The following is a 14,391-nucleotide window of genomic DNA, read 5'->3' as shown; positions in this document are numbered from 1 at the left end:
CGTGTTGCGGCTCATGGGCGGGCTTAGAGGGGCGTGGGTGGGGCTCGGCGGGCAACCGAAGCTGCCGGGCTTGCGGAGTCGCCCGGCTGTCCGGAGCCGCCGTGGGGTGAACCGAGGGGTTCCGTGGTCGAATCTGGAGGAGCGCGGGAGCCTCTGGCTGAGGGAGGCACCACGCCTCCATTGTGGGTGTTTTTGCTTGTTTCTTTGGCGAGCTCTTCGCCTGATGAACCTTTTCTTCCTAAATCTCAACCCCGCCTCTCCAGCTGTTTAGTTTGCATCCGTTGCGGCGTGGGGAGTACAATGGCCAGTTCGCGGAGTGGGAGTACACGGTTTGGGGAGCGTAATTGTCCCTCCGGTGGCCATTCTCTAGACCGCTCCACTTTAGATTTATTGGCATAGTGCATTAATAGACTGGGATTAGTGGGTAAATAAGACGTTTTAGTGGTCTCTAATCCTGCAAAAAGTCCTCAACTGTAACCATCCAGTTTTGTCGACACTGTAGGCATCGTTTTATATAAAGGTTTATGAAAGCATGTTCCAAAATTGCTTCCGAATATTGTTTAATCTTACCACACTATCCTCTTCTCTTCCCCGGACCCCCTTCCGCCATAGTCTTCAAAGCGGTGACAATTTTGTACCGAAGTCTTCAAAGCCAGAAGAAAGTTCTTCCATTCCGAACTCTGGGACCAGGTTTATTACCAACAATATGAAAGGGTCTGAATCGAGCCCAGACAAGAAAAAGAAGGTACAACTACCAGCGAGGAAACTTCGTGAAGTAGTTTCTTCAAATCCAGGAGACAATTTGGTTTTGCTGAAAGGTGGTTCTACCTGTATTCCTCCAGCCTTGGCTGCAAATAAACGTCTTCCTGTTAAATTGGGGACTGACTTGGATGGAACATTACATGGTATGTGAAGCCCATAGCTTTTCACTCAGGTTTCAATTTGGCAAATACTTAGGACTTGTTTTCTCTATCTTTGTTTTTGTGCTTCAAAACGTAAAGCATTCCTAATGTTTAAATTCAGAGATATAAAATATGCCTAGTTTTTAAGGTTTTTGAAACTTTATTCTTATTCCTGGCAACGTGGCCAGGCTTGGACACTACACTGTGGAATGGGTGGAATGAACAGAGCTGTAACTTACCGAGTATGCCTTTTGTGTCCGTGGTTTGGGCATACTGTCCTTGTGTCCCTCTGTGTTGGATTCACTTGCATAATGTGCTTTATTTTCACCAGTAATGCTTTTTTTTTTTTTTACTTAATTCTCTAATTCTGTTTGGATAATGCTATCCAGACAGAAAAAAAAATCCTATTTCTGCCCTTTGATGGGTCCACGTTCGAAGTCACTTAACTTCTCTAGAACTCACTGAAAAGTATAATTTTAAGGATCAAATCAATGATTATGTGTGTAAATACCACAAACTGCATTTGTCATGCCTGCTTCTGTGGTAGTGGGAGTACAGCATGGACAACCTTGTATAGGCCGAGTGTTAAACCAGGCTTTTAGCTCATTTTATTTCTGGAAAATGATACAGTATTGTATTGTAACATTTTATACTTGTGTCTTCACTTGATTGTTAGTACTTACTTTTGCTTTCCAAAATACCAACTACAAATTTCTTCATTAGGATACATTTTATTATTTTCTTAAAATTGTTTTTGCAAGCAAAAGTAGTTTCTGTTTTCGCTCCTTTGTTAAGATGGTGTGAATCTTGTTTACATACAGTTTTGAAAACTCACTAAATTTAATTTCTTTGTTTTGTTAGGTTCTCCAGATTTAACTTCTACTAGAAATTATAACCAGCCTCCATTACAAAATCTCTCATCAGAAACTGTAAGCAAGAGTGCTCAATTAATGTTCTTGTTAAAATTTTTCAAGTAGTATGTTTTAAAATTATGTTTAATTAGCTACCGACTGTGCTTTCATTCAGACTTCACTTACCAAGAGAAATTATTTTTTTATTGTTAGAATTACGGCCTGAATAGTGTTGGAGATATTTAAGAGGGGGGAAAAGACTTCCATACAAGGAGTTGAAAGCTTTAGTGAGATAATGATCACTGTGGAAAATAACTGAAAAGAAACTGCCACTAAAACAAATAAGAAAAGAAACTGCGACTATCTTCAGAACATCTCTCAAGGCCTGGTGTTCAGACTCAGGATGACCTTGTAGGACAGAGTCCAGCTGGCCCTGTGGGTTTTTGAGACTGCAACTGTTGGAGTTGAAAAGCTGGTCTTGCATGAAAAACTAATAGCAATTTGTAAATTATCAAGCACTGGTGAAGGGAGGTGGGGAAGAGAGAGAAAAAAAATGAGCTGATACCAAGGGCTCAAGTAGAAAGAAAATATTTGGAAAATTATGATGGCAACAGATGTGCTTGGCACAATCAATGGATGTATGTATGGATTGTGATAAGAGCTGCATGAGCCCCCAATAAAATGATTTAAAAAAAATAGATACCAACAAACTACTCTCCCAAGGGGGAAAAAAGAAAACCTTGTCTTTCTCCCTTGGAGCAGTTGGTGCTTTCGAACTGGTGACCTTGAGGTTAGCAGTCCAATGAATAACCAGTACATTACTAGCGCTCCTGCTGCTGCTATCTAGGAAAGAAGAGAGAGAGCGAGAGAGCGAGAGCGAGAGAGCGAGAGCGAGAGAGCGAGAGCGAGAGAGAGATCTAACAGAGAGCAGAGAGTCGCAGGGAAGGAGAGATCTTTGCGTGACGCTGAGCAGCTTCAGCCAGGCTGCATGGTCGGGAGGAGTCCTATGGGTGCTGTGTAAAACCTGAAACTTCTTCTACCTCTCATCAAACTCACTTGGATCACGAAAAAAAAAAAAAAAAGGAAAGAAGATATATTTTTAAAATCATTTTATTGGGACTCTTACAGCTCTTATAACATTTCATATATCAGTTGTATCCAGCATATTTGTACATATGTTGCCATCATCATTTCCAAGACATTTTCTACTTGAGCCCTTGTTATCAGCTTCTCTTTTCCCCCTCCCTCTCCCACCCTCCTATCCTTGTGTATCCTTGACGGATTATATATTGTTTTTTATTACATAAATCTTTTTATTGGGGCTCATACAACTCTTATCACAATCCGTACATACATCAATTGAGCAAAGCACCCTTATACATTTGTTGCACTCGACATTCTCAAAATTCACCTTCCACTTGGGTTCCTGGAATCAGCTTGGTTTCCCTTTCCCCCCCTCCCCCTCCCTCCTCACTCCCCGCTTCCCCCTGGTCCCTTGATAGTTTATAAATAATTATTATATCTTATCTTACACTCCCCGGCGCCTCCCCTCACCCACCTCCCCATTGCCCATCTCCCAGAGAGGAGGTTACACATAGATCTCCAAGATCGGTTCTCCCTTCCTACACCCCCTTCCATCCTGGTGTTGCCACTCCTATCGCGGGTGTTGAGGTGTTCGTCTGTCCTAGATTCCCTGTGTTTCTAGATCCCTACTGCACCGCTGTACATCCTCTGGTATAACCAGGTCCGCAAGGTAGAATTGGGGTCATGATAATTGGGAGGGGATATATATTGTTATTGTTATTTCATATTTTATACCGTCCATTGTCCCCTTTGGGGGTGTATATAACCAATCTTGTGATGGGTTCCCCCTTTCTCACCCTGACCATTCCCCTACCCTCCTATTAGGCTTTGACCACTAACCATAGGGGTGACTTACACATTGCCAATTTCACACATGGAGATAACAATCTGACAGAGGTGTACAATATAATGTATTGAAAATTGAAGCTCGTAATTAAGACTAGTTGTCTGAGACTGTCAGTTTTGTCAGAGATCACAAGAAGATGCATACCAGTCTCCCATATGTTTGTTTTACATGATGAAGGACTTTTCTAAAGATGTCGCAGCACCAGGGTCGCCTTTGTATAAAACAGATGCAAGCAATCGTCAGAAAGGTAAAAGGATAAAATTGATTTTTAGACTTGTTTCAAACTGCTTAATGAGTTTGTGAATTATGATTTTTCAAAGTTTTAATTAGTTTCTCTTTTTTAAGAATTTCTTTTTAGTGGGAGTTAATACACATACCATTCCATAGTTAAGTCACATCAAGCAGTAATATATAATTGCTACCATATTCAATTTCCATTGTTTTCCTTTCTGGACTCCTTGACATTGTCTCCCTTTTACACCTCGACCTCCCATCCCCCATTAGTTTTTCCCTCAGACAAACTGATTTGTAGATATTTATTAAAAGCCTTATTTTTCTTATTTTCATCTTAATTCGATTTTCTTCCAAATTAAGCTAGTAATAGAAATCTCAATCTACAAAACTGTTTGCAGTGGCAAATATTTTATTACTACAAACCAACTGTATAGGTTTTGTATTGAATATGATGTTATTGGCCGTTGATTCAATTTCTACTTAAGATGACCACATGTGGCAGAGTAGAACTGCCCCATGGGGATTTCGTGGCTGTGACTTTTATAAGAGCAAATCACCAGTCTTTCTCCCATGGAGCTACTGGGTGGGGGTTGAAGTGCCAGTCTTTAAATAAGCCACCAGGTGTTTACCCATAGGGCCCCAGGACTCTACCAGGAAACCGAACTCTTGGCAATTCCAATTCATTGTGACCCTACAGGACTGAGTAGAACTGCCCCTGTGTTCTCGAGGGTGTAAATCTTTACAAGCAAAGCAAGCCTTATCTGTCTCCCTCAGAGAGCTGGTAGGTTTGAACTGCTGACCTTGAGCCACCAGGGCCCCTTCTAGGGATCCTTAGATAGCTGTATATTCTGAACTCAAGATTTCAGTTCCCTTTGGTCAGATAATGGATTAAAAAGGTGCTTTCAAACGTTTTATCTAATGATAAATATACTTAAAGTAATTGGCTTTTCTTTTTTCTAAGGAAAAAAATCATAGTTGAATAGCTATTTAAAAAGTTGTATAAACATCAACACAATCAGTTCGAATGCTCTCTCCCTCTTGAAAAATTTTTTTCCTTTTACACACCTCTGTCTTTATATATTAGACACAGGCCTAGGGAGGTGGCGGGGCACTGGGCTCGCCATGGGCCCCCTCTCCACTCCGGCTATCCACACACAGAAGAAATATTTTTTCATTAGATCTTTAAAGCCAGTGTGTCCAATTTAGCCGTAGGTGTTATTGATAAAGTTCTTTTCTCTGGGTGTATGACTGTTATGTTATTGAGTCAGTTTACTCCTCCCCTCCCCCTTTACGTAGATAAATTATATTACCAAGAACCTAAACATTCTTTTAGTTTAAAAGATGTTTTTCTGTGAGTAGCTTATCAAAATTTAATAAACTTTCAGGGATCTGAAGTACACCTGTGTCTTGGTTTTGCAGCAAATGATGTCTTTATTTCTCAGTACGCCATGGGCCAGAAAGATGCTCTGCGAGCTGTGCTCAAGCAAAGGTAAGTTGCATTGTTCACAGCACAAGCCTTCTTTTCCCTGCGCGTGATAGTGAACACAACCCTCCGTGGTGCTGGGCACGTCTAAAGGACCGAGCATCTGTGGGCCATTATTATAGAAGGGGTCTGTTCTGAGCACTGCATGCGCATGGACTCAGTAATGCTCCCAAGATCCTATTAAATGGATTCTGTTACTGCTTTTATTTTACACAATTTCCATCTTATAGAGAAGGAAAATAAGGCACAAATTGATTTCACCAAGATCTTTGAGCAAATAACCATTGGGCGGGGATTGAAATAGGCAGCCTGCTTTTAGCGCCTGCTCTCCTCACTGCTTCGCTGCTGTGCTTGCATGGTGGTGACGTAGCTCCTAGTGCAGACTGCTTATAAATGTCAGAGTGAACTTAGACCCTGCTGATTCTGATCTGACAATGGGACAAGTTTGGTACCCGGGATGCGTTTCAGTCCACCTAAATGTCCCCACCCATCATTAAATATCTTTGAAGTACAGACCCAAACCTGACAGCTGCACCATGGGAAATGCATCAGGATCAGCGGACCTGGCCTTCTGTGCTGCGTCTCTTGTGAGGAAGTAGTGGACATCCAGTCCGTATTTTCTATACAGTGACATTTATCCAGCAGTTATGTAGATAGGGAATGGCTGGAAATAACTGAAAATACCAGGAAATAGTTGACGTAGACATCTAGTGTTTGTTCTTAAAGTGTGATCGATTGAATGACCATCAGGAGGCGCAATTTTAGATTTTTGAAAGGTAGAGCCATGTGTGGATGTTTTTAAGTAAAATCTAGAAGAATGAAATAGTTGGGCAAAGGTTGCCCCCTTTCCCTCAAGAGGTGAAAATGAGAAGGGTGAAGTGGTGCTCTAGTAGGGCAGCTGTGGTGCAGTGGATCTCCGGGCACTTGGCCCTACCTCTGCTACTTAAAGTTTATGTGATTTCAGTCAAGTAAATCCTGGTACCACTGTGCATCTCACTTGCTTCATCTGTGAAACTAGGCAATTAGAATAGGTCACCTTTGGTTTTTGTTACCTCTATAATTCCATGACATTTTCGGAATTGTGATGAAACAATTGACACAACTTGATGACTCAGCTTGATGTGAGAAGGCAGGCAGAGGATGGAGAAGTCAAGGATGACTTCAAAATTTGAGACCAAGAAGAAATTGATGTTCTATCCTTCATAGAAATGGGGAAATGCCATAGAGGAGGCGTAAGTGGAGGAGCTTGTCTTAGCCTTCTTCATAGGTCAGGGGGGATCCCGCAGGTGGAGTGGGGTACAGTCCTACCTCCAGACTTGAGTTTTGTCAGTGGTTCCTTATATCGTTTTCTTTTAGGTCTAAAATAGAGTAAACTTGCCTCTCCCCTTTAGCCTTTAGTTAAATACCGTACTCTAAATGTGCATCTACATATTTACTGGCCAATGCTTTAAACTCAAGCTGCTTCACGCTGTGTTTTTGTGCCTGGTTGAATTACTGGTGACATTCAGTGAGTGATCTAAGTAAGCTAGAATGCCGGAAAACTTACTTCAGCAGTTAAAGGATTCCCTTTGTCAATTTTAATAATTCCTCTTGGGTTTTTCACCTTTGGGAGTAAAATTTGAACTTGGGTTCTTTGAGCTTTCTCTGTGTGTTTTAAATTTGTTAGTTCTTGATTATGTACCTTGGTAATTTTGCCCCCGTCTTTTTAATTTGAGTGATTCTTACTTTCTGAAGTAACATTTCTGTCCTAGGGTGTGATCTTTGTATTTCTTTAGTGTTTCAGACACTAGCGCATTATCAGTCCAGTAAGTGGACCCTCTTCCCACATTTTATGAGCCACATAGCTTTCTTTGACATGTTTCTGAAGGGGGAAAATCAGGTGATTTAAGTTTGAACAAGCAAAGCTTCACCTGCAGCAGAGTAACTTACAGGTATTTTGGGGAACATTTCAGTATAGTTTGCTGAAGTTTTGCACCGTTTTTCCCCTTACAGAGCTCAACGTATGCCTGTTTTTAAGGAAGTAAAGGTACAGCTTCTGGAGGATGCAGGTGCGGAAAAGGCCACTGTTGCCCAGGAGACCAGAACTTCCCCTTCACCTTCACCCAGTGGAATCGATTCAGCCACCACTGTGGCTGCAGCTACTGCGGCTGCCATCGCAACAGCTGCGCCACTCATAAAAGTATATGTTATTCCTTTGTGAAATGGAAAGTCATTTATGAACTGATTCAATAAATGGCTGTCTGTCAACTCTAGAAACATTCTGGTTGTTCTCAATTTGAAAGCAGTTTCCTGCTTGTGGTTGTATTTTCATTAGGAGTTGTCAAAACCACTGTGAACAAACCAAAACCCAGTGCCATTGAGTGGATTCTGACAGAGGGGAACTACCCCTTTGGGTTTCCCAGATGAAATCTTTGCAAGAGCAGGAAGCTTGCTCTTTCTCCCTCAGAGCAGCTGGATTTAAAGTGCTGACCTTGCAGTTTAAACTATTGATCTTGCAGTTCAAGTAGCCCAACATGTAACCCACTGTGCCACCAGGTTCCCTGATTGTGGTGACAGTCACAGTGAACTCAGGACTTCCCAGATTTAGCACTGAGAGCCGCACATATTGGGAAGCCCCCCAGTCTCAGGCAGCCTGGGATGGTGTCTGCCCTGTTAACAGAGCTGGAAACGACCGTGGCAGATGAGCCCTTGCGTTAACTTCTTTAGCTTGCAAATGGGGAAGCAGACAGAGAGACCACAAGAGGCACAGTGCTGATAGGCAGTTCAAGCAAGACTAGATGGAACTTCAGGAGCTGCCCTAACTCATCTTTAATGTCCATGATGTATTCAAGGGCAAACTTTTTTCAGGGTAGGCCTGTTACTCTTTTCAGTTTCCACTTAAGTTTTGTATTTCTGGCATAAAATTCTAGGTTGTAAATTCAGTGAGTGTTTTGGAGGCAGGAATAGGGGTGAATTATCTATCTAATGATAACTATTTCCTCCCTTATATTTTTGATCTTCATAATAAAGATTTTGGATCATTAACTAGAGAGATAAAAGTGCTAGCCTGAGGATTTCTCTATACCAACTTCATTACTAACTTTTCTAGCAATTGAGCATATTTTTGGTATTGATAGCGTTATTTTGGTATTTCAGGTGCAGAGTGATTTGGAAGCCAAAGTCAATTCTGTTACAGCATTACTTAATAAGTTGCAAGAGACTGATAAGCAATTACAACGTGTTACCGAACAGCAAACAACCATTCAGAGTCAACAGGAGAAACTCCACTGCTACGATCATGAAAAGCAGCTGAGTGTGTTTATGGAGCAGCACATGAGGCACCTTGAGAAGTTACAGCAGCAGCAGATAGATATTCAGGTATCTGTGCTCACATGGCCGTTACCACTTAGCGCTCTAAGCTCATACGCATTGGTTAGTGATTGCAGTAGCTCCTTAGATTGTAACCATCTTAGTTCTCCCAGAATGATTGTCTTGGGACACTGGCCTCCCCTCTGTGTGGAGAACGATGTGTCCCAGCTCAGTGTCGTGAGCTCTGGCCTACTGTAGTTGGCCCACACACGGCTCTGAGGAAGCGTGGAAGAAAGTAAGCTTCAGCTTATAGATCACTCTTTGGAAGGGATATTAGTATAAAACCAGACCTGATGCAGACCCTAATGGCCTTTGAGGACAGAGCAGAACTGCCCCACAGGATCTGTAAGGCTGTAAATCCTTATGGAAGCAGACTACCACATCTTTCTCCGGTGCAGTCGGTGAGTTCGAACCACTGATCTTTTGCTTAGCAGTTGAGTACTTTTAACTACTGCACCACGGGGGCCTGCCTCAATGGTTAAAAAACAAAACTCACTGTAACTGTTGGGGAGAAGAAAGCCTCCTCGTGTAACTTGAATGGGTAAGTAGGTCACCTATCAGAACCCAGCATAAGCAGGTCTTTGTGATGCTGTAACCTACTGTTTCTCAAAGTGGGTGATACTGCCCCCTGCAGGGCACTGGGAAGATCCTGGGAGCCTGCAAAAGCAGATACACTTTATACTAGATTATGGGTTATATAGTACAAAGGTTTTTAATATCCCCGGGGGGCACTGAGTCATTTTTTTTCTAGAAAGAGGGTGGTAGACCAAATACATTTGAGAAACTACGCAATATAATCTATCCAGTAAAATCTCTACTGTTATGAAAGGTTACAGTGCAATATATGTTCTCATGGCTTATTAATTGTAAAATTGTTTTTGCGACCTTTAATAAATTTCAATGTATTTTGCCATAAACTTTCAAAATGATTTTACTTTAAATAAAAAGCATAATTTGTGTCTTCTAGACCCATTTCATTAGTGCTGCACTCAAGACTAGTAGTTTTCAGCCTGTTGGCGTGCCCCCTTCCAGACCAGTCCACCAGGGTCCTGCGAGACCAGAACATCCCAATCTCGGCAGCAGTGAGGTAGCTTCCCATAACACATTGGCTTTGACACCAGGTATAGTTCTCTGTATGTCACCTGTGAATGTTCTTTGTGCGAGAAAAGTTTAAACATGTGTTTGCAAGTCATGGTCATCTAGTGGAGGCTGGCCCACTCGCTCCTCTGCAGGCTGAGATGGTGGAGCTGCTTACAGCAGTAGAAATCCCATCTTTCTCCTGCAGAGCGGCTTGTGGCTTCAAACCGCCGATCTCAAGGTCAGAGGCCAGTGCCTAACCACCACGCCACCAGGGCTTCTAAGAGGACGCTGAGTCTTCATGGAATTAGTTCTCTCTCTCTCTCTTTTTTTTTTTAAAGTTCTCATCTTTAATGAAATGACTTTGGGAAGAACATACATCTCTGTGACACCAACACTACAGTTCTCGGAGTCAGTTAAATAGACAGAATTATATCCATTCCGTAATTAACATGAATGCCAACATCTCTAGCCATTCATTTTCGTCACATGGCAAACAAAATCAAGAAAGCAACCATCAAACAGAAGAGACCCATAGCTTCAGACAAGGCAAATCCCAGGATAACATATGAGAATAGCTGCTGCTTCAGCAAAGGGTTTCTGGCATAACCAATGATGAGGCTGCCAAAGACGGTTCCAATACCAGCACCAGAACCAGCCACTCCTACTGTGGCAGCACCTGCACCAATAAATTTGGCAGCAGTATCAATGTCTCTGCTGATTGCACTGGTCTGCAACTCCCTTCGGATTAGTGGAGACACACCAGCCTGGGCCCCATTAAACACTGCTGAGCCCTCTCCAGTTCTTGCCTCTGGTCGATATAACACTGATGCAGAAATTGGTCTGTATGCTACTCTGGATCCAGCTCGGATCAGAGCGGGGGTGCAGGCGAGCTTGGCGCAGGCGAACATCTTCGAGTCTTTAGGGAGGCGCGGCTGGAGGACTCGGCTGACAGGTGGTGTGGGCTCCTCTCCCGCTTCCTTTCCTGGCGGCGGCAGAGGTAGAAAGAGTGGGGCTCGAATTAGTTCTCTTTTATGGTCAAGTTATTCTCAGGTCATTTTGAAATTTGTTCAGTCAAATTATGGGTCATTTTCTAGCTTACAGTTTTCACTAATAGTCCTCAATTAAATTATAAGATTTTATTTTGTAGCACTGATACATTTTGAGAAAATTTAGTTATTTAGTATCAAGAATGTTTGTAATGAGTAAATTTTTTAGTTTTCTGACAAACTGTATTGGCTATTTTTCTTAATTCTATCAGGAGAGAGACCCCCTATGTACATTTATAAACTATTTTCAAATATTTTCAAGGGTTCATACATGTCTATTGTAATAGAAATGTAAAGATCTCATGATAAAGGAATAGGTCATTTATGTTTATCAAACCATTGGAATTTAAAAGACATGTTTCCACGGTATTGCTATTTGAATAATGAATTTAAAGAAAATCAAGAATCTATACTTTTACCGATACAATGATTATGTAGTACATTTGACCTATTAGAAACTTCTTGCAGTAAAGTTTCTTTATTGTTAAGAGGTGCTTGATGTTTGCAGCAAATGAGCGATCCATACAAAACTGGAGGGGAAAGGAAAATGAAAGTCAGACTTAGGGCTTAAGGGTGAGAGCGTCAGAGCGAGGGCCAGAGCTCATCTCCATGTGTCCCAGTCAGATGCCTCCACAGAAGATTTTTATATCTTTATGTGCCTAGTACCAATCTTTATAATGTTTTTCTTTACTTGGTCAAAATTTACATTTTAATTTATTTAATTTTAAAAAATCATTATTGGGGAGCTTGTACAGCTCTTATCACAATCCATACGTACATCCACTGTGTCAGGTACATTTTTACATTTTTTGCCGTCATTTTCAAAACATTTTCTTTCTATTTGAGCCCTTGCTATCGACTCCTCATTTTTTTTCCCTCCCAATTCCACCCTCTCTTACTCATGATCCACTGATAGTTTATAAATTATTGTTATTTACAATTTGTGTTTTTTGGACTTGAATTTTTTTTCTTTTAAAAATAATTTTATTGAGGGCTTGTGCAGCTCTTACCACAATTCATACATACATTCACCGTGTCAGGCACATACATTCACCATGTCAGGCATATACATTCACCGTGTCAGGCACATACATTCACCGTGTCAGGCACATACATTCACCGTGTCAGGCACATTTGCACGTATGATGCCATTACTGTTTTCAAAACATTTTTTTCTACTTGAGGCCTTGGTATCAGCTCTTCGTTTTTTTTTTAAACATTTTATTAGGGCTCATACAACTCTTATCACAATCCATGCATATACATACATCAATTATATAAAGCACATCTGTACATTCTTTGCCCTAATCAATTTCTTTCTTTTCTTTTTTTACATTTTATTAGGGGCTCATACAACTTTTATCTCAATCCACACATATACATACATCAATTGTATAAAGCACATCCATACATTCTTTGCCCTGATCACTCTCAAAGCATTTGCTCTCTACTTAAGCCCTCTGCATCAGGTCCTCTTTTTTTTTCCCCTCCCCGCTCCCCCCTCCCTCATGTGCCCTTGGTAATTTATACATCGTTATTTTGTCATATCTTGCCCTATCCAGAGCCTCCCTTCCCCCCCTTCTCTGCCGTCCCTCTCCCAGGGAGGAGGTCACATGTGGATCCTTGTAATCAGTTCCCCCTTTCCAACCCACTCACCCTCCACTCTCCCAGCATCGCCCCTCACACCCTTGGTCCTGAAGGTATCATCCACCCTGGATTCCCTGTGCCTCCAGCCCCCATATGCACCCGTGTACAATCTCTGCCCTATCCAGTTGGACTTGAATTTTACAGAAAAAAGATTGTATAATGAATTTGTGGTTTTTTCTTTTAGTGATAGTAACAGAAATAGAAAAATATGGAATTAAAAAGGCAATGAAGTATTTTTCCTACATTTTAAAAAGTTCTTGTAAACTTCAACATATTTTTCCCATGGAAGTCTTAGGTATACATCATTTATGCATATTATCACTTATGCATATTTGTTAATTATAGCATAAACATAATTTCATGCAAATTTGTTTACGTTTTAAGGAGGCCTGGTGGTGCTGTGGGTTAGGTGTTAGGCTGTTCACTCTGAGTGCTTTGAAACCCACCACCACCACCACCACCCCCCCCCCCCCCCCCCCCGTTCCCTTGGGAGAGATGAGGCTGGCTGCTCCCATGATGATGCACAGGCTTAGAGACTGTATGGAGGGTCGGTGGTGCTGTGGGTTAGGTGTTAGGCTGTTCACTCTGAGTGCTTTGAAACCCACCACCACCACCCCCCCCCCCCCCCGTTCCCTTGGGAGAGATGAGGCTGGCTGCTCCCATGATGATGCACAGGCTTAGAGACTGTATGGAGGGTCGCTGTGAGTCAGAATCAACTTGATGGCTATAGTTTTGTTTTACAGAGTTGTCTTCATAATTTTAATGACTGAAATTTAGTAAATAATTATTTCATAATTTCCCTCATTGTTGTCCTGTTATTAGATACGAATGTGGCTATGTTTAAGTGTTTTCCTTTGTAAATAATGCTGTAATGAATGTCATCTTTTGTTTATTGTTTTCCTTTTTGTCAGGTTACTTTATTTTTTTTCTAGAATAGATTACTAGGTCAAAATAATAATAAAAGCACCTGAAGACTTTTCTTCTACTTATTGGTAGATGGATTTATCACGTCTTTTATGATGAGCAATACATGCTTAGATCACTTTCACTACCGCTTCAATAACCTCAAACAGTTTCATAGTGATTTATAATTTAGTAGCCCTACGTGTGAAATATTCTTAGAGTCTATAGTTCTTTTGATTTCTAGTGAGCATGAATTACTTCTATGGACTCTTCATGATTTGTGTGTAGCATTTTATTTTTAAAGAATGGGAAGAGTTACACTCAACATTTTTTTTAAGTAAGTTAATATGCTCTTTTACTTCCTGTTAAAGTGCCTTCAACAGAAGTTGCAGCCATGAGTCTTGAGAAGCAGAGGTCACCTTTGGAGACACCAGCCCCTCGCAGGTTTGCGCCTGTGCCTGTTTGCAGAGAGAGCAAACTCTCAAAGAGAGACAGTCCTGCGGACGAGAAAGAAAATATGGAGATGCCAGTTCATGGAGGTAAGACGGCGGTTATCATTAGTACCCACTGTTTTTTTTACATAGACTTCAAATTAGGAAACAGATCTCCTCTCTCACACTTCATAGTTTCCTGTGTCCTCAGGTAACTAAAGTGGGACCTTTATCGTTCATGTTTTCTTGAAATGGTACTTGGGCAAGTGAAGTTTCTTTAGATCCTTTGTGGTAAGAGTTGGAGATAAACATTTATGATATTCTAAGTACTTCTTATGGGTTATTACTTAGATATTTAATGAAAAAAATTGTTATAAGTAAATATATACATATATGTTTGCTAAAGATTAAGACTTTTTAGAGCATGTTTCCTTCTATCATCCTTAAAGGTGAATTTTCAGAATAAAACTCCCAAGAAGTTTACCATTTCTCGCTAGATTCAGTTTGGAAAAAGTGCTCCTATATGAATGTATTCG

At 41.2% G+C, this 14,391-nt stretch overlaps 1 protein-coding gene and 1 pseudogene across 3 annotated transcripts in view; one reads left to right on the top strand and one right to left on the bottom strand.

Annotated features, from left to right (window-relative positions):
- Positions 1-49: 49 nt before the first annotated feature.
- The window catches only part of KIAA0586 (KIAA0586 ortholog), a 127,135-nt gene continuing 112,793 nt past the window's right edge, over positions 50-14,391 (top strand). The window contains exons 1-9 of one of the 3 annotated variants that reach the window (XM_075530943.1): positions 50-182; positions 613-905; positions 1,764-1,831; positions 3,861-3,930; positions 5,337-5,406; positions 7,393-7,579; positions 8,536-8,757; positions 9,716-9,869; positions 13,796-13,963. In XM_075530943.1, the coding sequence (XP_075387058.1) occupies positions 707-905; positions 1,764-1,831; positions 3,861-3,930; positions 5,337-5,406; positions 7,393-7,579; positions 8,536-8,757; positions 9,716-9,869; positions 13,796-13,963 (1,138 nt within the window). In that variant the 5' untranslated portion in view covers positions 50-182; positions 613-706. Of the gene's footprint in view, positions 183-612; positions 906-1,763; positions 1,832-3,860; positions 3,931-5,302; positions 5,407-7,392; positions 7,580-8,535; positions 8,758-9,715; positions 9,870-13,795; positions 13,964-14,391 lie in introns of those variants that run through there. The other 2 variants (XM_075530945.1, XM_075530944.1) reach the window with 2 other exon arrangements.
- LOC142425560 (ATP synthase F(0) complex subunit C3, mitochondrial pseudogene) lies at positions 10,311-10,816 on the bottom strand (annotated as a pseudogene).

The sequence above is a fragment of the Tenrec ecaudatus genome, chromosome 14 (assembly GCF_050624435.1).
Source record: "Tenrec ecaudatus isolate mTenEca1 chromosome 14, mTenEca1.hap1, whole genome shotgun sequence".
NCBI lineage: Eukaryota > Metazoa > Chordata > Mammalia > Afrosoricida > Tenrecidae > Tenrec > Tenrec ecaudatus.
This window is presented reverse-complemented; position numbering and strand designations above follow the sequence as displayed.